This window comes from Melospiza melodia, chromosome 13 (genome assembly GCF_035770615.1).
Source record: "Melospiza melodia melodia isolate bMelMel2 chromosome 13, bMelMel2.pri, whole genome shotgun sequence".
NCBI lineage: Eukaryota > Metazoa > Chordata > Aves > Passeriformes > Passerellidae > Melospiza > Melospiza melodia.
The window spans coordinates 21,001,085-21,027,572 of record NC_086206.1 but is presented as its reverse complement, the minus strand read 5'-3'; the positions used below and the strand labels follow the sequence as shown (position 1 = coordinate 21,027,572).

Here is a 26,488-nt window from a genome sequence, read left to right as displayed (position 1 = left end):
AAAAAAAAAAAAGAAGCGGGGGGGGCGGCGGGGGGGAGAGAAAAAGGAGGCAACACTTGAATTGCAAATAAGGGTATCGGGATACCGAGTGTGATGAGAGAATCCTGGAATAGTTTGGGTGGGAAGGGACTTTAAAGCTCATCTCGTTCCAGCCCTGCCATGGCAGGGACACCTCGCACCATCCCAGGCTGCTCCGAGCCCTGTCCAGCCCGGCCTTGGGCACCGCCAGGGATGCAGGGGCAGCCACAGGGAAAGCGGTGCCAGAGCCTCAGCACCCTCACAGGGAAGAACTGCGGCTCAAAATCGCATGGAAAGCACTCAATGTCAAACAGCTGGCTGGCATGGAGAGGACACAGAACACCAACCCTGCTATGGGTGTGGAAAACCCTGTCAGGCACTGAATGAGCACACACGGGGCTGTGCCCGGACCCTGCCGCACCAGGGCAGGCACGGAGGAGCTCCCAGCCCAGCCCCAAACACATCCCGGGGGACAGCGGGACACCGAGCCCGGCACTGGGGAGCCCGGCACGGGGTGAGCCCCGGAGCGGAGCGGGAAGAGCCAAACCTTCGGGTGGAAGGGACCTCAAAGCTGATCCCGCTCCAGCCCTGCCACGGCACGGACACCTTCCAGCATCCCAGGCTGCTGCGAGCCCTGTCCAGCCTGGCCTCGGGCACTGCCAGGGATGCAGGGGCAGCCCCATCTTGTCCGGGCACCCCGTGCCGGGGCCTCAGCGCCCTCACCGGGAGGATTTTCTCCCCGATATCGAGCCACGGGCGACCCCCATGAGAGCGATGGGGGGAGGCGGAGGGGGGCGCGCGGCCCCCCCGCCTCGGCCGCTCCCTCCCCGCCGGCTCGCGGCCCGGGGAGCGCGGCGGGAGCGCGGTGTGTGCTCGGTGTCCCCGTGCGGGGCCGTGCGGGCGGCCGGGGGGTGGCCGCGTAGCGGAGGCTCCCGCCCGCGGGGCGCCGCGTTACCGTGTGAGGCGGGCGCCGAGTTCTCGTGGTGTTTTGTGCGGCGGCTGCGATAATGGCGTCCTTCCTCGCGAGAGATCCGGCCCGGGGCCCCGCGCCGCGCACGCGCCGCGCCCGTGCGCGCGATGCCCCCGCCCTTCCCCGCCGAGGCGCCGCAGCGGGGACCGGACTACGAGTCCCAGAGGGCAGCGCGCGCGCCCCCGCAGGAGCACGCCGGGACCTGTAGTACGCGCGGGGTGGCGCGGGGCGTGCCGGGAAGTGTAGTCAGGGAGTCACGGAATCGCGGGTTCACTGAGGGTGGAAAAGAGCTCCAGGATCACCGAGTCCCACCTGTGCCCAGTCCCCACCACAAGGGCCCAGCCTGAGGCCGTTCCCTCTGCTCCTGTCCCTGTCCCTGTTCCCTCCTGGCAGGAGCTGTGCAAAGCCAGGAGGGCCCCCCTGAGCCCCCTCAGCTCCATAAGATTCTCCAGCCCCTTCCCAGCTCCCTCAGGATTCACCTGAGCCCCTTCCCAGCTCCCTCAGGATTCTCCAGCCCCTTTCCCAGCTCCATTTCATTCCCTGGACACGCTCCAGCCCCTCAATATCCGCAGCACTCAGCCAGCAGAGCCGGCAGATGAAACAGGAATCTGCACCTCCAAAATCATTCACACCTTTCCCATCTGCTCCTTCCATCAGATTCCTCCCCCCTGACAGTTCCTGGGTTTGGAGCTGACATGAGCTGGATGTCACTGTGGTGCTGAGGACAGCAATGTCACCGTGCCCAGAGCACACTGAGCAGCAGGCAGCAGTGGGAATTTGCTAAATTGGCTCCTCAGCCTTGCTCCTCTGTCACTCCTGTGTGTGCCGTGAGAACAGCAGGGCTGGGTGAAGGTGGGGAACGCGCCATGAACCTGCTGGGGATGATAAAAATATGCAAAAAGCCCCAAAAAAAGAAGCACGGAGGAAGTGTGTGCAAATGGCTCTGAAAGAGGACAAAGATTAGACGATTTTGTCTTTATATAGCACAGTGCTGCCCAATAAACACCAACCACACTTCACTTTTCAGCTTCACCGTAGCTAGCAGCAACTCTCAGACTTCTGCATTAAAACATTCCTTAAATAAGACAAATAAAAATTCCTAAATGAGATGCCTAATGGGGTTCCCCAGTGCCATTCACAAAGCTGAATCCACTCAGGCTCAGCTGTAAGTGTTTCTCCAGACACCTGCAGGCCTGGTGTGTTGGGAAATTGCTCCCTCATGCAGGTTTGGGAGTGCTCAGCTGAGCCTGTTGATTTATTTACTGTGTTCTCCCCCTTCACAAGCAGATCAGGCAGTTCAAAGGTTAAACTACTTAGAGTCTGACTTTTCACACAGGATTATTTCACGCTTTGCTGCACCGATTTGCCCTGTAACAGTTTGCTAAAGAGTTTCTGCTGGACTCAAGCAATTGCAGGTCCCAGCTGGAAAAACAGGGATACAAGTATCCCTGTTCCAGCTGCTGGTAAATGCTTTTGCCATCCTAAACCAGCCTGAGGTAAAACTGCCCTGTTCTCTCATATTTTCATGATATTGCCACTCCAAAGATTATTAACTCCTGTTTGCTGGAGGTGTGAGGTGTTTCTCCTCTGGAGAGCCATGAATCATTTCCCAACACAAACATAAATCTTTCATTGTCATAAACCAGTTATGGTATTTACCCAAAGTTAATTTAGCTCAAATTAACTGCAGGAAATACTGGCGGGATCCAAGTGATGTCTGTGGCTGTGATCAGAGATAAGGGCAGAATAAACAAATAAAACAATTTATCCCAAGGGAGGCTGCAGCACCTCCTCCTGCCAGTCCACTCTGATCCAGCAGCTGAGAATCCACAATTACCTCACCCCTTAGAGGAGTTTTTCCCTCTTTACCAAAGAAATGAGTTTGGATTCTTTTCCAAACCAGGAGGCATTTCTTTTTAAAATTATGGATGACACCCATAAATCATAGAAAGTCTCTTTTATCCTTGTTTACCCTGTGTTTCCCTGAGACTGCACAGCAGAAATGACAAACACTTCATGCAGCACAAAGTCTGACTGGAAACACTGGGAAGCAGCAAGAGGAAAAAGATCTTTCTGCTCAATCTGAAGGGCCAGATTTGGCTCTTTAGTCTCCGATTCCCAGTACCAATGAGTGACTGACCAAAGGGTAATTGCTTCCTGTGCTTCACAATCTCCTGAGCTTCAGCTGCTGCCAAAACTGAGCTCCTGTGACTATTTCTGCAATAAGTGAAAGAAATTCAGTGTAATCCCCATTTAGTGAATGAGGGCTTCACTTTACTCTGGGCTAAGTCTGCCTATGAGCAAATGCCAAGAACTTGATACGCTGGAAGGTTTATTCTGATTTAAACCATGATAATTTGCTCAAGTGCCTACATCAAATCCATTCTTAATTTCCTGTCCTCATATAAAAGCGACTGAGAACTTCAGGCTGCTAATATGTAATTTATTTTTTTGATTTTACAGGAGAAAATGCCCCCTGTTGCCCTGTTAGTGTGTTGTCCCAAATAAAACAAGGGATTTCTTTGTTGTTTTATTTCCTCATATTTTCATGCTCTTTTTTTTTTCAGTCTCTTACATTTTATGTCTGTGCTTTGCCATGTCATGAGGAGTAATTTGCTTCCAGGAAGTATCCAGCTTATTTCATCCTGTCTCAGCATTCATTTACTATTGTTTTCTAAGGAAGTTGCTGCTTTCACGTTTTGTGTGGATCAGGAGAGATTGGGATCTCATTCATTGGTTTCCTTTTTTTTTTTCATTAGGGAAAAAAACCCTTCCCAAAGCATCAAAGGTAAAAAATTAACACACTGTGCACACAGTTTTGCAGCTGCAGCAGAAAGAGAAAGGTTGCCAAACAAAGCTTTTGTTTAAACAAGTGACAGACATCCATAATTATCCTCAGTGCTGAGCATGAGGGCATGGAAAACAGGGATGGGGAAGATGTAAGCAAGGCACAGAAGTCACTCCAGAATATTTCCTGGAAGAATAATTTTATTTCCTAAGGATAAAATCCTCAATTACATCCAAGTAAAAAGAGCACTTGAAACTCCCCTGTTTATTAATTTCTTTCTGTTTAGGTCTATTAATTTTCTCTGTAATATCTCTTGTAACTGGAAAGGGAAACAAACCAGCCTGATGAACACAGCCTGTCCTGTATTGTGACAGTGATGCTTAAGGAAAAGTTACATAAAATATCTCTTCAACCAAGAGAATATTGATATTATTTGTAAATGTGCTGTAGCACCATATGAGGAGAAGCTCATCATTTAATTTTCAGCTGCCACATCCATTTTCAATCCCCTCAGAATTGTTCTGCGGTTTGTAAGAGAAAACAGGGCAGCATCAAGTGGGTTTTGCTCCTGGACCTACTTCAGCTACCTCTGTATCAACACTCTGATCTCATTCTGGTTTCTGCTGGGTAAACTCCATTTTATTCAATGAAAATACTCCTCATTTTCATGAACAGGGATAGAAGAAAAGGCCCTGAATCCCCTCAGCAGAGAGAGAAACTTTGTGGCACATTTTGCCACCTGTCTGGTCAAAGTCCCTGCTCCTGTGGGGTCACTTCTGCCAGTCTGAGGAACAAGCTGAGAAGGGTCAGGCATGACCTCAATGTTCTCTTATTTATTTACAGACTCCTCCATCTCCCTGGACAGATCCTGGGGAAAAAAAAAAAAAACCCCAAATGATGGGAGGCTCCTTTCCTCCTGAGAAATGTGCCCCTGGCACAAGCCCTGTGTTTGTGTCTGGCTGGGATCTTCCAGATTTCTCACAGATCCTGTGAGAGAAGAGAAGAAGAAACCAGAAGAAGAAGATCTTTCTTCTTCTCTGCCCTTTTACCTCCCCACACAGCTGAGATTTGCCCAGCTCTGCTCAGGTTTGCCCCAGACCACGTTTATTTGTTCAGGTACCATTATCATCTGAGTATTTTTGGGGAATTTTCAGAGCCTGAAGGGGATTCATTCCATCTACAGATTTTAGAGGATTTTATCCTTCTATGATTCTAGGCAGAATTTCACCATCTCATTCTGGACATGCATGCATTTCAACACATCCAAAAAATATTTTTAACTCCAACATTTCAGGTGTGAGAGGTAAAATAAACTGAGTGGAGATACCCAGCTGTGGCCAGGGCAGCAGGATGTCCCTGAGCACATTTCCACACAGCTCCACGTGGCAGAGGCAGGAAGGCAGAGCTGCTCTTCAGGGCAGCTCAGGTCAGCCAGAACCTCGTCCAGAGGCAAATTCCAGCCCTTGGGATGGTGAAATCCTGCATTTCCCTACAGCCTGGGCACTGCAAAGCTCTGGAGACAGAGTTCTTCTCCCATTCCAGGTGTTCTCCAGTAGATGCTGGAGTGCTCCCTGGCAGGGATGAAGATCCATGGGCTGTATCAGACAGAACTTCCCAGCACATCTCAGGAATTCCCGCTGCTGAAAAAATCCACATCAGTGGATCCACTCATGGGGACAAATCTGGAATGTTCTGTCCTCAATGCAAGAGAGAGAATGAAAAGCAGAGGTGGTTCCCAGCCCTCTGAGCTCAGCTGGGTGAAGTGTCCCAGCAGAATATGGACATCAAAAAAAAAGTTTCCCCCAAGTAAAATCTGCCATGGGAAGTGTGAGCCAATGCTCAGGGAAATGAGGGGCCAAGGCACCCAGGGGTGGCCTGGCTCCTGAGGGGAACCTGCACTAAGTGACATTTTTAGTCACTCCATAGAGGTTTCCACTCCTCAGCAGCTTCCCACAACTTGACTGAGTGTCCTCACAATTAGACAATAATTAGATGAGGGAAATGTTCATTATTAAATCACCTCCATGATATCTAATTGCAGTAAAGCTGTAACACTGTATTTTTTGCTGAATTACTGGGTTTGACCTACAACACTAGGGCAGGGACAGCCTTCCAAGGAGGATGCCTGGGGATCAGATTCCTTGGACACACTGCAGTGATGAGGTGATCTTCCCTCTGCAAGTAACACAATTAATATGAACAATGGTAATAAAAACAACTAAGTACTGGCAATACTCTAATAAAAAATTCCCAGTTATTGATCCTCTCTGCTCAGTCTGGAGGCACTGACAGCAAAAGTCAGATGGGTGACAGCAAGAAAATTCTAATTTTTCCCTTGTTTCATTTCTGTGAAGAAAAAGAAGCCCATTTTCATTGTGTGCAGCCACACTCCTCACCCACATTAGCCAGTGATGAACAGTTGATGTTTCAGTTCTTTGGGCAGAACTCAGAGCTGACAATACAGGCAGTGCTGGCAGCTCAGGGAATAAATGACAGGCAGGAAGGAAGACTCTGCTAAATAGGAGGGGTTGGAATAATAAATAGCACAGCTCAGCTGGCCACTTCAGGCTACCAAAGAGGATTCCCTGAGCCCGAGCCCTGCCCTGACACTCTGCGTGATAAGAGATGGCAGACAGGCAAATGTTTTGTGAAAATATCACCAAAAAGTTTCTAATTCAAAACACTCATTTATTAAAAATAAATAAAAAAAACCCCAACAGAACACAAACAAAACCATTGAAAAGATTTCAAAGGTAATTTATAAATTAAGAAAATAGTAGGGTTTAATGGTAGAATGTTAACACTGTTATCATTATCACTTCTTGCTCTGTCATTGTCAGATTCTGGAGTTTTTGAAGTATACTCATTCAGGTATTTAATGGGGAAAAAGAATCACATGGGTTGTGTAAATACTTTCATTTTGTCATGAGCCAGAGGGATTTTTTAATTAAGTTTTAACGACCCCATAATCCTCACCTGCAGCCTCCACCCACCATGATGGGCCAGGAGCCCATTTAAGCCTCAGCTCTGGGGCTGGAGCTCTTGGCTTCAGGTTTGTCTTTGTTTCTGTCTCTGGGAAGGAATTGGGATGGATTTTTGCTGCTTAACTTTGCTGCTGTCTCCTTTTGCTCCTCCCTGTGCTCCTGGGTCAGACTTTGGACCTTGTTTGTCACTTTGTCACTCACAGGGGCTGGGAATGCCAGGGGACCCTTTGCTGTGTCATCCTTGCCTCCCTGTCCTTGGAAGGGATAATTCCATCTTCAATGGCTCCTCATCTTCATTCCTATTTGGCTGGTAATAATCTGTAATATTGGGAATTTTTAATGGGAACAATTCCTTGCCTCTGTTTCTGTGCTTGGCCTGAAAAACTGCAGCTGATGTGCCTCTGATTTGGATTTTTTTTTCCAGTCACAGGAAGACCAAACATCCCAAAGAAAATTAAAGTGTGGGATTTCCAAGGAGGATTTTCACATAAGGTAACAAAGTTTCTGGAAGTGCCCCCAGAAACAGCAAGAGAGCAATATTCTTGTTCTTATCTCTGAGAAATATGGGTCAGGAAACCATCTCCCTCTGTCCTCTCCCAAACGAAAATTTCAGCTGAGTCCAAGTGTGAGCAGAGGAATAATTATGGGTCCTTATGTTACTATTTTCAGTCTTTACAAAATCAGGAGATGTTTTTGTAGCAAAACTTGTTGGCATCCCTTGTTCTGCAGCTCCTTGCCTGGAGGCTGCAATGCTGCTGTAGAAAATGCTCAGAGCTAAAATGTTTCTTTCTCAGGCCCAGCCTTGCATAGCTGCTGGATTTTGGGAATTCCTCACTCTGAGCACCAGCTCGGGGCATTTCAGCTGTTCCTGACAGCATCTCTTGGCTATCAGTATTCAAATATCCAACTATTCAAATTCACAGCGTGCATGCACCAAGGAGTGATAAGTATTTTCTCCTTGCATACCAAAACACCTTCTGTGTTCTTGGAACCAGATTGGGGAGGGGAAAGCACCTCTGGGAATCACATGTGGAATAATCATCAACCAGGCAGCCTCTGGAGAGAATGCAGGGCCAATGAAGAAGACAGCGCAGGGACAGGTTGAAAATTAACTCCTGGGCTGGCTCCACCTCTTAACCAGCAAAGGGTGCTCTCAAAATTATTTATAAAGAAGCTAAAGAAGTCTGGGCTCCCCTCAGTGGAGCTGTGTGCCCATGTGGGTTTGATGCTGTGATGCTGATGGGCTGTCAGGCTGTGCTGAGGGAGCAGTGAGGGTTGGAGAGCTCTGGCAGCGATGAGTGGGGTGAAGGTGACAGCCCTGGGGCGTCTCTCCCAGCTGCTGAAAGCCCTGCGGGCTGTGCCGGCACGGCCCTGCAGCCTGGCTGCCTGCTCCCGGACTAACGCCAGGAACGCTGCCTGTAAGTCACTGCCGCCCCTCCACATCGGTGGGAAATGGGGGAGCCTGGCGTGGTTGGGTGTTGTTCTTATTTGTTAGGGAATTTAAAAGGGGGATTTGGGAATGTGGCTGAAAGAGTGGATAGAATGAAAGAAGTGAAAATACTTTGTGAAATTTCAGGGTTCCACCTTGTTCTTTATTTCTGCTGTCAGTGGCACCGGGATTTTGTTACTCCAACCTGTGACAAAAAGCAATCATTACTTGGGAGGCTTGGCTGCTTTCAATGCAAACTGTTCGTGAGCATAATTCAAAACACATTTAGCATAAATTGATTCTGACTGGGAATTTCATAGCCACTGCAATGTTTGATTTGGAAAATGAGGCCTAGAACAAGCCACAAACCCCTCCAAATATGCTGCACAGACCTCCAATAAATCACTTTGAAGTGCAAGATACTCCTGGAGGATGTTAAAGATTTAGTTATTTAAAATACTGATTAACTTGCTTCCAGATAATATGGGGCCAGGCAGAGATTGTGTCTGCTCACTGCTGTGCAGATAATGTCAGCTGGAGAATAGCAAAGAGTAATTTCTTATAGCTAGAAAAACCTTTTGTTCCTTATTTTTTCTTCTTTAAATTTGTTCAGCATAATAACTTCTGCCAAAGAACAGAGCTGGGCTCTTCCTCGAGCATTTCATGGTTACCCAGGGTAAGAGGGGATCCCATTCCAAGGAGGGATCAGACAATTTGTTCCATCCAAGCAGCACTGCTGATTGAATGAGCCACAACTGGTAGTTATTTTTTACTCACATTCCTCTTTTCAATTTGCGACAAATACTGTTTACTCCTTCAACCTTTCTCTCCTCTGTGCCATTCATGCAGGAAATGCCAAAACAAACTGATTTGGGAAATCCCTGTCTTTGGAATGGCTGGTTTTGGCAGGCAGGGAGTGCACAGGAGCTCTGGGTGAGGCAGCCTGGGGGTTACTCCACAGTTACTCACACCAGGGTTAAACAACTCAAAGGCTGACAGTTTCTGCAGGTTTTGGATTCCCCTTGTGACCCTGCAAGGACAAAGGGCTTTTCCTGCACTTCACTGGGGGAATTGTGGCATGAATGTCAAAATTCCCAGTGGTGTGGGGGACCAGGGAGTGTCTGTGCTGAGCTCTGAGGTATCTTGTAATGACACATGGAGGTGGAGGATTTGGACATTCGTTTTTGAGAATAATTGCTGGAAGTGCTCTCCATGGGGATTTTTAAGCCAAATTTAGTAATTATTAGCAGAGCAGACCTGAATGAATTTTTTTCCTTTCTTGCCCTTTTAGAAGTAGTTACAAGAAAAGCAGAATCCTTCAAGTTTTGGGATTTTTTTTCCCAAAGAATTGTACAAGTCCTGCAGAACCACGCAATCCAGGTGTGCCATCTCCAGGCCTGCACATACAACTGCACTGCCTCCCCAAATTGTCCAGGAGCTCCTTTCCAAGCCCTTTCCAGGCTGAGATCCTAAGCCTGCATGCATAATTTCAGCAAGTGTTTTTTATACAGGAGAAGATAAAGCCTCTGTTTGCTTTACCTCGCCAGCTGGAATTACCTCCCCCTTATCTGGGCCCAGCCACTGCCTCCTCAGCCAGGCTCCTATCTCAGCCAAACACTGTGGAGGCAGAGGAAAACTCAGCATTTCCCAGTCTGCTGTGCTCCCCTGTCAGCTACATCTGTTTGATAAAGAGCTCTGGGCTGTTTATCAATAAACTGGCCTAAATCACAACTCCCATCTGACATCAATTCAGCAGCACTTTCAGCACCTTGTCACGATGGGCCTGAGCCAAGCAGTGCTGTTATCCTCCAAAATCTTGATTCAGACCAAAAAAGCTTCAAGGAAATCAACCTATCTTGGATTTCCTCTGCAATATTTGGTCCCAGTGGCTGAAGCAGAACTGTGCTCCTTTAAAGTTTAAAAGGGTTCTTTACTGAGATTCAGCAAGATGTATATTTTATTTTCTTGTTCAGAATGTGTTGCTATGGCAAACAGGGCTTTATTTCCTTCCCCTGGGTGGGGTTTCTCAGTTCTTCCCACTGCACAGTTTGCCCTGGTTTATCTCATTTGTAAAAAAATGAAAGCACTTGATTCAACAGGTATTTTTGTTTTCAAGTATTAAAACCTTTATTTTCATCTGGATCTTGAAGTTTTACTGACCTTCATGCTCAGGAAGAAGTCGCAAGTGCATGTAAAAAATTGTGTGGAGACTCTGTGAGTGATACAGGAGGGAAATAAGTGTTGCAGGTCGAAGTTATTTCTTTAGTTGTGTACCTCACCAGCCCATCATTGCTGAGAGTGTGTCATTAACTTCCTTTTTGCTGTGCAGCTCAGCCCACAAGAAGTGACTTGCTCTGTTCAGTTTAGTGAAAATCTCTGTAAAAAAACTTTGCATTTTGCAAAACCTTGCAGGATCAAACCACCAAAAAGCTTAATGAAGTTAGGTTGTCTCAATGGCAGAATCTAAAGCAGTGGAGTTTGAGGCTTTTTATTTCATCAGCTTTAACATACAGAAAAGGGATGGTTGTGATTTTCTGTGATTTTCTATAATTACACAACCAGGTGTAGATGTAATTTCTCAGCTGCCCAAGGTTATCAGGTGTGTTTAGAGGGTACATCCTGGAAGAATGGACAGAGGGAGAATGGTGGAGGAATGACAATAGTTTGTTGGTAGATGAGAATAAGCCCCAGTATCTCTTGTTGATGCTGAATATAAAACACCTGAAGCCCATCTGGTCTGTCCTGATGACCAGGAGATGCCTAAAGAGTTGCCTAACCATGATTAAACTGTTAAACTGTGATTAAGACTGACTGGATTATGATGTTTATGGCATCAGGTCTTTTCAATCTCATTGATTATCCATCTTTTTAAGCTACAGGAGGCTTTCTTTTGAGAATAGTTCAATTAGCCACCCTAAAAAACGTTGAGAGTCAAAAAATTCAGTTGCTTGCAGTTTTGCTACACAAAAAAGACTACAGGGAGGAAGTAAAATGAAATTTAAACCTGGTTTAACATCCTGACATCACAAGCTGTTTGTACATCTCCTGATGATCTGTTTGTGATCATGCAGCCACTCAAAGCAAATTGTTGGTCAGATTTCAACCTGCTCTTACTCAACTCAGTACTTTAAACATGTTATATTGTGAATGCAATGGAAACTTCTTATGCAATGTTGGTGAAACAGGGCAAACACTTCTTGCTTGACTCTGCTTGAGTATCTGGTCCTGTCTTCATTTCAGTAAAACATTCTCAGTGTTATATCAGGTTCCTTGTGAAAATTCAAAAGTACAAGGTAAAAAAAAAATCTCAAAAAGAGAAATGCAGATTTTCAAAATGATTTCAAGAGAGTAATTAAGAAATATGATTGTACAGCAAGATGAAGGTTTGGTGTTCTGCTCCTGGCTGCCCAAGAGAACTGGCAAAAATTAGAGCTCTTACTTTATCTCTATGCTTTCAATGATGCTTTCAGCTTTCTACAGGCTTTCCTTTTTTCCTTTAATTTTATTTTTTGTTATGTGTTTTTTACTGGCAGCTGGAACAGAAGGAGTGATGAAGGTTTTAATCAGTTTCATTGAGATTTCTCTGCCTCAGGCAGGGCCAGGTGAATACTGAGTTCAGTTAAGTTGAGTTGACCCTTTCACCATCCAAGGTGGGACTATTTTTGCCTTTCTGACACCAAAAAAAGTAAATGTAAATATTAACTTTTCATAACTTTTCTAAATGTGGCTTGGAGAGGGAACCCTGCTGTGCCAAGGCCACTCACCTCTGTGCATTTTTTTGGTGTGAGGGCATAAACACTTTTTTTGGCATTAGGGGATGCACTTGGTGTGAGGAGAAATACTTTGTTGTGAGGGGATAAATACTATTTTGATGTGAGAGAATAAATACTTTTTTGATGTGAGGGGATGCGCTTTTGATGTGAAGGGATGCTTTTTGGGGTGAGGTGATGTTCATCTGGTGTGAGGGAATGTACTTGATGAGAAAGAATCGCTTTTGATGTGAGGGAATAAATACTATATGTGAGGGAAAACACTTGATAAAGGAGAAACACTTTGGTGTGAGGGGATGTGCTTTTGATGTGAGGTGGTGCTCACTTGGTGTGAGGGGATGTACTCAATGAGAGAATCACTTTTAATGTGAGGGATTAAATACAGTATGTGAGGGAAAGCACTTGATAAAGGAGAAACGCTTCGATGTGAGGGAGTAAATACTATTTTGGTGTGAGGGGATGTGCTTTTTATGTGAGGTGATGCTTGTTGGGTGCGAGGGGATGTAGTCAGTGTGGAAGAATCACTTTTGATGCGAGGGAATAAACACTCTATGTGCGGGAAAACACTTGATAAAGGAGAAATACTTTGGCATGAGGGAGTAAATACTATTTTGGTGTAAGGAGCCACTTTTGGGTGAGGCGATACTCTTGCGGGGATGTTCTCGGTGCGAAGGAATCGCTTTTGATGTGAAGGGCCCCGCTCGCTGTGAGCGGACGCGCTTTTAACAGGGGCACGGGGCCCACCCTGAGCACGGGAAATTCCCGTCCCCACCGTGCCCGGAGCTGCTCCCGCTGCTGCGGGGCTGTCCCAGCGTGAGGAGCCGCCGAGGGCAGGCCCAGCCCGCCCCCGGGCCATGGCGGGGAGGCCGTGCCGGAAGGGGCCGCGCCGAGCCGGGTCGGGCTGGGCGGCGGCTCCGCGATCTCCGCCGCGATGCTGCCGCTGCTCCGCCGCGCTTGGGCGGCCGCCGTCACCTCCTCGTCCTCTTCCTCCTGCTCCTCCCGGCCGGGCAGCCGCCGGTGCAGCCTCGGCGCCTGCTGCTCCTACCGCCTGCGAGACGCGCGTGAGTGCCGCTCTCCCTCAGCCCCCCTGCCCGCCCTGCCGCTGTCCCGCCATCGCTGCCCAGCTCTGTGTAGGAAAGGGAGACGCCGAGCTCTGCCTGGCTTTGTCCTCTGCTGAAGCTTCAGGAAGTGGCGGCGTTTTAAATAAATACGGGGAGTGTTTTGCGCCGCCTTTGCCTGAGTTGACCTTACGGAGCTCCACAGTTTGCACTTCACTGAGGGAAACCGGGGCGGGAGGGAAGTTTTTCGGCCACCCCTCCTGTGAGTGGTTTGAAGGTTTAATTTATTTTCAATTGCTTGTTTAAAAGACCCAGGTATCCAGTGAAGTAGCTTGTAAAGTGATGCTCGAAGCATCGCGATTTGGGGTTCGGGTTGTGTACGGGTCACCGGGTGAAGTGAACAGCTCCACACAGGCGGCAGTTCTGGTTTTAAGCAGAATAAAGTCCTGTGGAAGTAATTCATGTACCTGTTCTGATTGTGCCAGACCCAAGCTGCCCCCAGAATTGCTGGGTTTGGGCTTGACAGGAGCTATCTGCACGAAGCAGTTTTGGTCAGGATCGGTGTGGTTTGGGTTATTCCTGCTGCAGAAGCTCTAAACCCCTCTTTGTGGGGTAACCCCTCTCCTTGTGTTTTCTTCTAGAGCATGTTTTGCTTCCCAGTGGGAATTATCCCATGTCTGGAGCACTCCCAGCTCAGCTGATGGTGCTGGTGTGTAAAGAAAGCTGTGGAACAAAGCTGCCTTAAAATCTGGCAATAATGGGGAAGCATACTCTCTTTCTGGGAAATAAGGGGACCGTTTCTTTGCAGAGCATTCTGCAAAGGCAGAAAGGTACTGACATGGTTCTAAGTCAAATTACTGCACTTCCCTGTTTGGCTTTGAGTCATGCAGCTGGAATGTTTTATTTTTCTTTTGCTTTCCTGGGCACCAGCTGACTCGAATTAGCCTTTGGTGACACAGCACCTTCCCTTGCCAGAAAGTTCTGTATCCTGCATCAGCCTGACTCTGCCCCTCGTCTTGCAGTGCATCCGCTGTGGCAGAGCCCGCTGACAATTCCCGGGGGCACCCGCCAGTCTCCCATCAACATCCAGTGGAGGGACAGTGTTTATGATCCCTTCCTGAAGCCTCTGAAAATCAGCTACGACCCCACCACCTGTCTGCACATCTGGAACAATGGCTACTCCTTCCTGGTGGAGTTTGATGATTCTGCTGATAGATCAAGTAAGTAAAATCTCAGGGGAAAAAAAAAATCTATCTAATGTCTCGTTAAGAGAGGAGAAATACCTGTGTGATATAAGACCTGATGTTGAAAATGAAAGTACAGTAAAAAAATGCTGGGTTTAAAGTGGTGGGAATCACGATGAAGAAATTCCATACAGACTTCACATTTACAGTGTTTTTATTACCCGTGGGCATTGTGCACAAATCCCCTGCTGTGTGTTGAAACTCCTTTCACAAGCCCCAGTGCCCTGCCTTGTAGGTTTTGTAATAAACTTTACCCACACGAGTCAATCTTCAGCCATTTCTGTGTGTACTTACTCAATGTGAAACCTGATTCCCTCACTGCTCTTTATTGAGGTAATCTGCCACTTATCTTCTGTGGGGCTAATAAAGATATTTACTGCACTTGAAATAATCAGCAGCCAAATGAGTTGCAGTTGGAAAGCACACAGGCTTATCTCTGTGGGGTTCTAGGGAATGGAATAACACTGGGCTCTGCCCTCAGGAGCAGGTGTGTGTGTGTGTATATCCCTGTTGTTTTAGGGGAAGCAGGAGAGCACGGAAAACCCAACCGTGCATTCCAGCAGTTTCATGTGAATAAACCTCTGACCTGAGCTGCTCAACAGAGTAAAAAAATTGACTTAAAATCAAAATATTGCTCCCATACCCCAGATTTTCTGTCCACTATTCTTTCTAAAAGCTGAAGGATATTGGAGAATATAAAGGTATTTCATAAAGGTGGCTGAGCTGGTAGCAATTGGTCAGGGCTGTTGTGAAGCTCAGGATTGCTCAGCGTGTCCTGCAGGGGAAAACTGAAGGACCCTGAGCAAGTTTGAACCTGTTGGATTGGAGCCGTTTATGTTTTAAATGACTGCTCACCATGAGAGCTCCTCCAGCTTCCTGAGGGATTTAGCAATGCCCTCGGGGAGGGAGCCTCCAGCACACAAACAAACACTTGGTCTGCACAACAACAACATTTGTGGTTGATGTTTGGAAAGAGGCTGATAAAACACTGCAGCAAAAAACGGTGGTGGTGGAATGCAGGGAGCTTGTGTGATGTTTGGGGCTCGTTTTGTTTATCTTGTTTCTAGCTGTTCTCTCAGAATATCCATTTCCAAGAGGGAATGTTGTTGTCCTTGCTCATTGAAGCACTGATATCATGAAGTGCTGGTTTTTTTTTTTCGGTGAGGTTGGGTTAGAGGACAGACATCACTTGTTACCTCATCAGTGATTTTCATTTACTAACTTTAGATTGGCTTTGCTTTTCATCAAACAGCCTCTTGCTTTATAAGCCACACCCCACTATCTGTTGAGGATAAGATCCTGAAAAGTGTTTAGTGGGAAGGGGAATTGCCTGTAGGGGATTCACAAATATGCAATATTTAATTGCACAGGAGCAGTTTGTGTGGCATAAAGGCAAGGCTGCAATCATCAGGTGCTCACCTCTGAAAGATCTTACCTGCTTTGTCTGTGAGACTTTCCTTGAGGTAAATCTTTCCCTGTGAGCATTTGCTGCCTTTTCATCATCCTCATCTTCCTTAAATGAATTTAAGTCCATGAAGGGTAGGATGGCATCAATCAGTGACAGGGCTCCAAAATGACAGAGAGCAACAGACAGTGAGGTGTTGCTGTATAACCCCCAGTTTTCAGGTGCCTGCCTCTCTCCTCCACCTTTCTCTCTTCACTCTTGCTGTTTCTGGTTTTTCTCACTGCCAGCTTCTGTCTAACAATCATAGAAATCCAGAGAAGAAAGCTTGGGAGCAAACAAAAGCACCACAGTCGAAAGAGAAGATGAGAAAGACACCCAGGATAGCCAGAAATGCCTGAATCCTGAGATGGGGTTTGCAATGCAAGACTTGGGCTAAAGCTGAAGGTAGAGCAGGAGGAAGAAGAGGGTGAGGGAAGGTATGTACAGCATGTGCTCTGTCTGTGTGTGGTGCCACCAGAAACGAGGCTGAACCAGAGCCAGGGCTGCAGGAAACATCTGAAGTGGTTCTTGCTGTTAGAGCCCCTCAGACTTCAGTTTTGTTTTGAAATTGTCAAGGTTGTAATTTGAGAGGAGATGCTCCTGAAGGGATTGAAGTTTCTGTTTGTTTCCTGTCACTTTCTGGTGACCACTGCAGGAACCTGAGTCCATACACGTGTCTGTGCCTGAAGTTATCTGTGAGGCAAATACTCAGGTGGATGTGGTTATTTACACAAATTTGTAGTCACTTGTGGGTTTGCATCATCACAAACACAGGAGTGGATGGTGTTAGAGCACAGAAACTTCACTTCTGAGAGGCTTGACTGTGTCACCCACATGCTTATCCCACCCCTTCTCCAGCACAGAATCCCAGCATGGTTTGCGTGAGGACCTTAAAGCTGATCCCATTTCACCCCCTGCCATGGCAGGGACACCCTCCAGTCCCTCAGGGTGCTCCAAACCCTGTCCAGCCTGGCCTTGGACACTTCAGGGATGGGGCATTGTGATCTCCCAGTGATGGTCAGCATTGCATTAATTCAAGGGATGAAATTAAATCAATGTCACTTTGCCCAGTTCCTTTTAATTTATTCCTTTTTCACACACAGGCCTGTCTGGTTCAGATTTCAAACCTGCTGGCTGGCTTTCAGGAAAAAAATAATACAAGAAAATCTCTTAATGCCTCTCATTGTTTTCTCCTTAGCATGGAAGTGATTAACTTATTTCCAAGAGCAGTGTTGGGATTAAGTGCTTTATACCAAAGTTTGCTGTAAAACTTCCCCATGTCCTAAAGTTCAGTAAAAATCAGCAGCTGCTGATGGTTTTGTGCTGGGTGAACCCTTGGAAAAGCTCTTTTCCAACCTAAATGGTTCCCTGATTCCATAAGTGTTATTAGCCCTTGGGAAGCAATTAGGGTTTCTCATTTACCAGATGTTCTCATTTCATAATTAGCAAGATGACTTTGCAGGATGGTTTTGGTCCAGATAGGGAGGGAATGAGTGGAAGCAGAAAGCTGGGCATGGACTTCATTCATGTGTTTGCAGAAGGATGGGAGGCCTTCTGAAATCAGCAGAGCAGAATGAAGTTTGACCTTTACTCATTGATGAAAAGGGCATTAAATCTTTCAGAAACTTGCCCAGTGGCAGACTGGATGTTTAAATCCTTCCTGAACAGCTTGTGGGCACAACAAAACATGTTTCTGGCTGGCCCTTGTGTGTGCAGTCTGGAAGCTGTGCTGAAGCAGCAAAAGATGTTGGGATTTTTGTAGCTTGCAGGAGACTTGAACGTTTGTCTCAATACACAGATTTGTCTGGCATTGTTTGCTTTTTGAAGTCTTGTCATGAGAAATGTCAACATTTTTCACAGATCCTTGTAGGAACGTCACTGAATGCATTTAATAGATGTGTCGCTGCTGTGTCACCTGGTCAGGCAGTCCTGGCACTCCTGCTGTGACAGAGGGGTGACAGTGTGACACTCACCACTGTGACTGTGCCAGCCTTGGTGCCAGCTGGGAAAACATTCCCTCGAGGGGAGATGGATGAGGAGACTTCACTCATCTCCAGTTTGGTGCAGGGAGAACCAGAATGTGCTTGCTTGAGTAATGTGGTCATGGCAAAGTGTAGTCAGGCACTGTTTGAGTTGCTCCACCTTGCACTTTTTCCTGGGCATTTTTTTCCAAGGATTGACTTGTCTGGCCAATTTTAAGTCATATTTATTAACATGTGTGTCTTGTTTTGTTTTCTAGTCATCGTTGGAGGCCCCTTGGAAAACCAGTACAGGCTAAAGCAGTTCCACTTCCACTGGGGAGCTGTCAATGACTGGGGCTCAGAGCACACAGTTGACTGTAAATTTTACCCAGCAGAGGTATGAGAAGAAGTCCTCAATAATGCAAATACTTAGCTCAAGTGTGTCTGTGAAAACTCCCAAATTGAGGAATTGCAGTTTATTTTGAAGTGCTACAGCTCATCTGCTGTTTTAATCTATAAAATTCATCTCTACTGTGTTTTCTGGAGAAAAACAGCCTGAAAATTGGACTGAAAGTGAAAAATCACTTTGTTTATTGTTACTAAATCTTTCAGAGAAACAAACATATACTCTTATAAAACAACACCTTATTTTCTGTTTGCAACTGATGAACAGTTACTAAAATAGCAAAACTTTGATACTTAAGTAACTGCTAAGGAAGAAAGCTTCAATAAAGAGGATGAAGTCAGTGAAAATGTGAAACTGTGACAGCTTTGACCAGAGTTCTTTGCCAAAGGAGAAGTTGTCAAGTGATGATGGGTTATTTTTAAGGAGAGTTTCTCTCCTGTTGGTGTGTTCATGGTGCTGCTGCCAGCTTGGCAAGATCCTCATTAACAGGGAGGCTGTGATTGAGTTTTTGGGCTGGGGCATTTATTTATCACACAAAAGCCCTCAATGTATTGGCTGTGAGCAGTGCAGAGGAAGGTTGTTGTGTGCAGGAGGCTGTTCCTCAGGAGGACAGGGTGCTCTGCTCCTCCTGGGAAGGGAGGAAAGAGATGGAAGACTGAGCTTTGTCTGTGCCTGTGACCAGCATTCCTGGAGGCTGCCAGAGACTAAACCTCTTTTAAATGCAGTGGGTCTTAACTATTGTTTAAAGCAAAAGAGAAAAAAGGAAGGGAAGGACCATTATTCACCAAGAGCACTTTGTTCCTCATTTCTGTGGTTTCTGAGGAGCTCCCTGAGTGCCTCACCCTGCCAGGATCAGCAGTCAGGTGTGGTGTCTGTGCTCTGGGCAGGGGCTGATTTCTCCCTTTTCTCTCTTTCAGCTGCACTTGGTGCACTGGAATGCTGTGGAGTACCCGAGTTTTGAGGAAGCTGTGATGGAAGGGAATGGCCTGGCTGTTATTGGAGTGTTCTTAAAGGTAATTTTGTTCTGTGGGACCAGCTGTGATGGGGCCTTTCCATTTGCATTCTGTTAAAGGCAATTAAGGGAAGGCTGAGAGGGGATCCCATCAATCCCATCAATGTTCCCAAGGGGTGTCAGAGGATGGTGCCAGGCTCTGCTCAATGGTGCCAGTGACAGGATAAGGAGCAATGGCCAGAAACTAAAAAAGTTTCACCTCAATGTGAAGAACTTTCTGTTGAGGGTGGAGCAGCTGCCCTGGGAGGATATGGAATCTCCCTGTCTGGAGACATTCCAAACCCACCTGAATGTGTTCCTCCAGCTGCTCCTGCCTTGGGCTGGATGATCTCCAGAGCTCCCTTCCAGCCCTAAATATCCTGTGATTGTTGTTATGAAAAAATCCTAAGGCTGATAGGTAGAACTGATTGATTATTGATCAGCTCATTGATTGTCCAACCCCTCCCTGTCCCTGCAGCTGGGAGCACGGCACGAGGGGCTGCAGACCCTGGTGGATGCCCTGCCAGCAGTCAGACACAAGGTCAGTGCTCTGGGGTGTCCCACCCATTGTCACCCAGCAGAAAGAACACTTGCAGAACCACAACACACCCAGAAAATCTTTCTTCCTTAAATTTTACTGGGAGGAGGGGGCTGATGGACCCTTGGAAGTGGGAGGGGAGGCTGATTTTTCAGGAGGAATTGGATACTTTGGAAGCTTTCCAAACCTCTTGAAGAAATGCTGCTCTTGAGATTGTTTCCCTTACAAGGACATGCTTGAAGTGGGAGTTTATTTATTGTGGGATTAAGGTTTTTGATTTTTGTCTGATCTTCGAGGAGGTTATTTTCTTTTTTATAAACACTGAATTTTCTGCTGAAGGAATGGGATCGTTCCTGGCAGGCTCCTGCCAGGAGAGGGAGCGCTGAGTCTCTGACAGAAGCGTTTCCTCCTTCCCCTGCCCGTTCCCTTCTGAAAGTACACTCAAAAAACCACACCGACCACTTCAGCTTCTAATCTCATCCAGCTGAAGTCGCTGTGCCACTGCTTCTCACAGCAAGGAGATTGTAAAATCCAAATAAAACAAGTTTTTATATCAGAGCAGTGACAGCTCTGCCAGATAAACACCAAACATGTCAGTTCAGTGCCAGAAGACCTCTCCAAATCTGAATGTACGTCTATTGTGATAATATAATAATTTACAGCGTGTGAATTTAAAAGAAATTTAGCCAAGATCCCCCAGTATATCCTGAAACTCCCCCTGGAGCAATGTTTGTGTGGGTTTTGAAGCTCCTGATATCCCACAAGTGGGAATGAACATTCTGGAGATGGGAGTGTTGAATTTAAATTAAGCTTCAGTCCTGTTCCTGCTGCCTAAAATCACATGGTGAAAAGTAAAACACTTTTTGTTTGCAGTCTTTTAAGTATCTGGCACAGCTACCTGAACTTATCCCACCACTTCTTCCCTTGTTTTCCTGGTTGCATCAGCTCCCACAAAGCCTTAGGCCACCGATCCTTCTCACTTCTTGTTTCTCCTGCACTAAATTCCTAATGTGGGGACAGTAGAAATATTTAACTTCTGTCTGCTTAGAGCTGCCCCTTACACATCAAACCCAATTTTACACAAATATGGGGTGTTTCAAATAATAACATTATTAATATTCCCAACATCCCATTTCCCATGCACACACAACGCAATTTTTAACCAAACTGTCAAGATCTTTTTCAAATTTCTGTCAGTTTTTTCTCAAAACACCTTAAAAACATCCTTCAAAATGTTTTTTTTTGCTGCTATTTAGGACACTGTGATCGAGTTTGATGTCTTTGATCCCTCGTGCCTGCTCCCTTCCTGCCCTGATTACTGGACCTATGCTGGCTCCCTGACCACTCCTCCCCTCACTGAGTCAGTCACGTGGATCATTAAGAAGAAGCCAATCGAGGTGGATGAGGATCAGGTAAATCTCAATTTTCCTTTCAGATCACACCTCTTGCTGCCACAAAGGTGCTCAGAACCAGTTTGCCAGCAATTTTCTGTGAAAACACAAACATTTTCGGTGTTTTCAGAGATCTGTGGCTGTTTCCACCCAGGATTTGGGGAGGAATCCTGGCATTAGCAGCAACTAATACTGAAAGACCTCTCCAAGATGTTTTTTTCAACTTTTCCATCTATTCTCAAGAGTTTTATCTTGATATGTGATACAATTCTGGAAGCTGCCCCTTGAAAACTTGGGGGGTTTTAGGAACTTATTGGAATTCTCATAATTTTTCTCTCCTTAGCATGATGCAGCCTTTTTTGTGGAGAGAAGGGAAAAAGGGAAGATTTTGTGACATGGAGATTGTTAACAGAGAACTGCAGGCAGAGTGTGGCATTCCTTTAAACTGAAAATTTTCTCATTTTTTCTTTTTTTTCTTGGCTCTTTACTATCATAGCAGTGACTTACCATTAGAATGGCCTTGTGAGCATTAAAAGCTGATCTGCTGCTTTATTTTAACCCCAGTTATAAACCAGTGAGACAACAACTTGGGGATTGTTGGGGTTCCCTCTTTTCTGGGTGCCAGGGAGGCTGTAAATGGAGGTTGGATGAAGTATTTGAGTGGGAATAGATCTTTCAGATGTGCCACATTTGGGATTTGATTTCCTTAAGGATAGCAAATGATTGATAATCCTTCCATGTTGGTGTGGATACCAGCAGATGTGGGTGCTAAAACCCCTCAGAACACAAACCTAGTGCGATGTTTGGTGCCACATCTGGGACTTGATTTCCCTAAGGATAGCAGGTGACTGATAATTCTTCCATGTTGGTGTGGATACCAACAGACGTGGGTGCTAGAACCCCTCAGAACACAAACCTAGTGCAACATTTGGTGCCACATCTGGGATTTGATTTCTCTAAGGACGCCAGATGACTGATAATCCTTCCATGCTGGTGTGGGTAATGGGACAATCTTTATCAGACAATGTGGGTGCTAAAACCCCTCAGAACACAAACCTAGCACTAACTTTGGTGCCACATTTGGGATTTGATTTCCCTGAGGACAGCAGATGACTGATAATTCTATGTTGGTGTGGGTAACAGGACGATCTACCATCCTATGTGGGTGCTAAAACCCCTGAGAACACAGACCCAGCGCTACTTTTGGTTTCACTCCCCTCTCTGAGAACAAACTCCTGTCCTTTGCCACGAATTGCCCATTCGGGGAGTTCCTGGGAGGTGACAGGAGTGGCCCTTTGTGCTTCCCAGCTGGAGGCCTTCAGGACGCTGCTGTTCTCGTCGCACGGGGAGGAGGAGAGGAGGATGGTGGACAACTTCCGCCCGCTGCAGCCGCTGATGGACCGCACCGTGCGCTCGTCCTTCCGCCCCCAGCTCAGCCCATAGCAGCACCCCAGCAGCTCCCCTGCCATCCAGCCCTTCCCTGACTGCCCCCAGGAAAGCTCTGGGGGGGTTTTAGTTTTGATTTTTTTTTTAAGAAGTGAGTGATATTAACTCTTGTTCTAAGGCAGGGGTCGAGAAGGGATTATTAAGGCAGTTAAAGATAAGGACAGGAGAGATCCTCCCCTGCTCCTTCTCTGGATTGTTCTGTGGTTCTTCAAATGCTCTTTCAGTGCCTTGCATGAATTAGTAATCCTGGGTAAAAATTCTTAAGAAAGAGGATGTGGGAAGCAAAGAAAAGTATCAGGACTGATCAGGTCCTTTTAGGGAATTATTTGATGTCTGGGAAGAGAGCTGGAAGGGAACTAGGCTGTCTCAGAGACATTTTATCTTCTTCCTTTCTCCTTGGGTGAGAGGAGAAGGACAAAAATGACTTCCAGGATCTCTTTCCATTCTGTTGGCTGCACATTCCATGTTTGATGTGGGTGCCACAGAATCCCATTGTAATGACACCAGGAGCCAGAAGATGTTTTCCAAAACCTTTTAACAACTGTAGAAGCTTTGGCAGCTTTTGTTTGCCCCTGTTAATAATCTATCAGGAGAAGGGAGGAGAAGAGAATTCAATAGTGTCTCAAGACTGGCAAGAACAGCATATTAGGTGAAAATGTCCAATTGATCCCAGGAAACTGATCACATCAACAGAAGGCAAGATTAGATAAAGCCCAGCTGACCCTCCCAGTGGGATTAGGAGGGCAAAAACCCAAACCATTCCTCAAACCAGTGCCAGGACAGTGTGGACAAAACACAGCACTGAGAAAGGGTTTTATTTCAGTAACTCAGAGCACCAGAGCTCTCTTCAGTTTTGCCTTGAGATGAATTTTCCTATAAAAACACTCACCCAGCCTCAGGACCAGTGGGGACCAGTTTGTTTTTATTGCACCTTATGGTAACAAGGTCCAGTGGGGTGGGAATTGATTTGTGGACCAAGCAGAGCTGCTGTGTGAGCTGCCACCTCTGAGCCCTTCCCAGGAGCTGTGACCCAGCAGCCCCATGGATCACTGACCTCTCACATCCCACTAAACCTAATTTGCTCTCAGGCACTTTTCTCTCTGGCCTGTATGCTCTGCTGTATTTGGCAGATTAAATTCCTGCACCAGATTTCTGATGAGGAGCAGCTCTGTCTGTGTCATCTCCATGGGTTGTGTTTCAGGAATCTTTTCAGGAATCTTTCCTCCCTCTGTTTGATTCCTGATGGGATTCAATGAAGCCACAACCTGGCTTGGCAATGCTAAATCCAGTTTTGTAATTGGTACTTTAGTTTTTTTTGAAGTCCAAGAATTGATGTCAAAGCACCTTAACGCTTTTCAGTGTGACCCTGATGATTTTAAGGGTTTGAGATCATCTTGAAGCAGTGGAGTGCCCAGGTCCTGCCTTTCCTTCCTCAATAGCTCTACCTCAGGCTGTTGTTCTGGTGCCACAGTTGTGCCTCTGTCCCTGCATTGTGGCCACTTCAATTGAGTGGCTCTGGGTGCTGGAAGGAAGGAAATCTCCCTCTGTCCCAGTGCAGGATATTTTTCCTGTTGGGAATTCAGTGGAACTCTTTGGCTTCACCATTTCCCCAAGCCCTCCCTGCCTGGGGAACATTTCCATCCTGGTTGTGCCATCTCCCTTTGGATGTGGCCAGGATGGGGCTGGGATTATCCTGGGAAAGTGGGAGGTGTCCCTGCCATGGCAGGGTGAGCTGGGAGGTGTCCCTGCCATGACATGGATGAGCTTTCAGGTCCTTTCCCACCCAAACCATTCCATGATTTTCTGATTCCATGCTCTCAGTTGAGCTCTGCAGGCTTTGCCATCATCACTCAGATTTTTAGCTGCAAAACCACACCAGTGATGATTTTGCTGGAGAATGATACATTCCAAAACAAAGCTGGAAGGAATATCTACAGTCCAGGGAACAGGAAAAGAATTATTTTACTTTTTGCCTGAATGTATAGCAATTATGATCCAGTCATTAAGTTTGAGATATTTATTCAGTGCTGTTCTTGCAGACACTTTCTGAGGAGGAACCTGGAGAAAGATGGCAGCAGCTCAGATATTTTCTACTCATTAATAGAAAAATTGTAATACAAAGACATCTTAATGTTGCCTTCTATTTAAAACCAGAGGGCTGTAAGTGCATCAATCTCCTTATCATTTATTAATGGATCTTTTTAAAAGCTTTGGTAAATGCTCAGTTTTTAAATTGCTTTTGTAATTTCCACTGAGGTTTTAGATTTCTCTTATCCACTCAGAAGAATAGTTGATCCAGCTTTCCAAACAAACCCCAAAACCAGATTATTTAGGGAACTGCCAGGGTTTAACTGTTTAACTCCAGCTGCTCTGGAATCCTACAGCAGCCTCACAGCCACTGAGCTCTCCATGCTTTGCTCAATTCAATCAGATTTTCCTCCTGGATGTGTAAATCCCTTTGAACCACCCTGCATCCATCAGAGGGAGTGTGGGATATTCCCTTCCCAGTGATCCCGTTCAAGTTCTCAGAGAGATTTATTTAAAGTTCTCACAGAGATTTGCTTTGTTCAAGTATTGCCATGGAAGCTTTGTTAGAGAATAGTGAATTACCAGTGACGCAGTTAAGCTGTGTCCATATTTACATCAAATCACACCTATTTTTACTGACAGAAAATAAAGAAATTCCAATTATAGCACTGATCATTTCAAATATCTGAAAACAGGGTTAATGTAGATAAAAAAAAATAACTGTACTGTGCTACAAAAAGAAGTTTTACAGGGTTTTACCTTTTTTTTTTGCTGTTTCTTGAGTCCTGCATTTATGTGTAGTGTTTGAGCATCTCCTTAAGGCAGGCAGGAGCTCAGCTGCAGGGCACATTGTTGGAATTAATCTAGAAATTAATGTACTGATGTTTATTTGTTTGGGGTTTTTTTTCCAGTTTTAAACTTTCCTGTTACAATGACTTTATTGACCTTGTGAATGTAAACTTTAGGAAAATAATTGTGTTTAAATCAAGAGATGGGATAGAATTCCTGTGCCTTATTCTCTCAGTTCTGTGTGGAAAGATGATTGGATTGTTGGGTTAGAGCTGATTTTGCACAATTGAGTTTAAAAGGAATTTTTGGGCTCTTTTGGGTGGCACAGTACAAAAGGGTCAAAGCACATATTTGTATTTTCCTTGCATAAGAGTCACTTTATTTTAAATGCTGCCCTGGGAGGCATTCCTGGGGCAGCAAGCCCAGCAATTAAAGACTGTCCCAGGAATGATTCTGGGACAGCTCCCTGCAAAGGGAGGAGGAGGTTGGGAGCTCTGTGCTGGTCTCATCCCAGCTGCCTCTCTCACCTTGTCCTGGGTGACTTCACAGTGGGGACAACGTCCTTGGTGTTGGAGTGTTTGATCCCCGTTCCTGCATTCCAGAACTTTCACTCTTCAGGTGTTCCTGCCCACTTTTGTGCTGCCTTTTCTGTCAGGGATGACAGGAGGGTCTCCCCTGGCTTTGGAACTCCAGAACTGGAGTTTGCTTTGATCTCCACAGGGTTTTAGAGGACTGGAATTCAGCTGTGGATGAAGGGTCCCCTCATGCCTTAATTTGGGATGTTTTAACTTGTATTTCCTGGCACATCTTGGCTTTTTTTTTTGTCTTTGTGCATCTTGTTTTTGTGGCCTTTATGACATTGTGTATTTAATGTGTGTTACCTGCCTGACCATAACTGAAATCAGTCTGCAGACAACACCTGGAGCAGGGAATGCTTTGTTTTCCTGGGATCCAGGCCCTTCCCCAGAGATTTTCCCTGATGTATAGAACCCTTCAGCTGCTGCATTTGACACTGTTACATTAGTGTGCAACTACAATAAAGGAACAGAGAAACCCATGCCTGTATCTCGTTGTGTAATTAAGCTTTTCAAGTTAAAAAAAAAAATCAGATTTCCTGTCAAAAAAAGATTAGAATTCCTCATTGGGAATGCCCCAGTTCATTAGGAGCAGAGTCTGATCAGCTGTCAGATGTTCTGTGATACTTCCAAGGCCTGAAAGGCTCTGCTGAGCTGT

General features: G+C 46.0%; 2 protein-coding genes across 4 annotated transcripts in view; one reads left to right on the top strand and one right to left on the bottom strand.

Annotated features, from left to right (window-relative positions):
* The window catches only part of BANP (BTG3 associated nuclear protein), a 111,118-nt gene extending 110,053 nt beyond the window's left edge, over nucleotides 1-1,065 (bottom strand). The window contains exon 1 of the mRNA XM_063168177.1: nucleotides 974-1,065. The gene's annotated coding sequence lies outside the window, so the exon portion shown is untranslated. The remainder of the gene's footprint in view (nucleotides 1-973) is intronic.
* A 6,852-nt stretch (nucleotides 1,066-7,917) lies between these two features.
* Nucleotides 7,918-26,312, top strand: CA5A (carbonic anhydrase 5A). 3 transcript variants are annotated; one of them, XM_063168173.1, is made up of 7 exons: nucleotides 7,918-8,178; nucleotides 14,040-14,237; nucleotides 17,945-18,063; nucleotides 18,990-19,085; nucleotides 19,542-19,604; nucleotides 20,858-21,013; nucleotides 22,301-26,312. In XM_063168173.1, the coding sequence occupies exons 1-7, from the start codon at nucleotides 8,055-8,057 to the stop codon at nucleotides 22,433-22,435; spliced, it is 891 nt and encodes a 296-aa protein (XP_063024243.1). In that variant the 5' UTR covers nucleotides 7,918-8,054; the 3' UTR covers nucleotides 22,436-26,312. The 3 variants fall into 3 exon arrangements, with proteins under 3 accessions (XP_063024243.1, XP_063024242.1, XP_063024245.1); XM_063168172.1 differs by lacking the exon at nucleotides 7,918-8,178 and adding an exon at nucleotides 12,856-13,020; XM_063168175.1 differs by lacking the exon at nucleotides 7,918-8,178 and adding an exon at nucleotides 13,659-13,847.
* Nucleotides 26,313-26,488: the final 176 nt, after the last annotated feature.

Excerpts from the sequence above, each read along its gene's own strand:
- CA5A (XM_063168172.1), top strand. The coding sequence starts at position 12,891 with ATGCTGCCGCTGCTCCGCCGCGCTTGGGCGGCCGCCGTCACCTCCTCG. Across the intron at positions 18,064-18,989 it reads GTAAATTTTACCCAGCAGAG|CTGCACTTGGTGCACTGGAA; the intron begins GTATGAGAAGAA and ends TCTCTCTTTCAG. Across the intron at positions 21,014-22,300 it reads TCGAGGTGGATGAGGATCAG|CTGGAGGCCTTCAGGACGCT; the intron begins GTAAATCTCAAT and ends TGTGCTTCCCAG.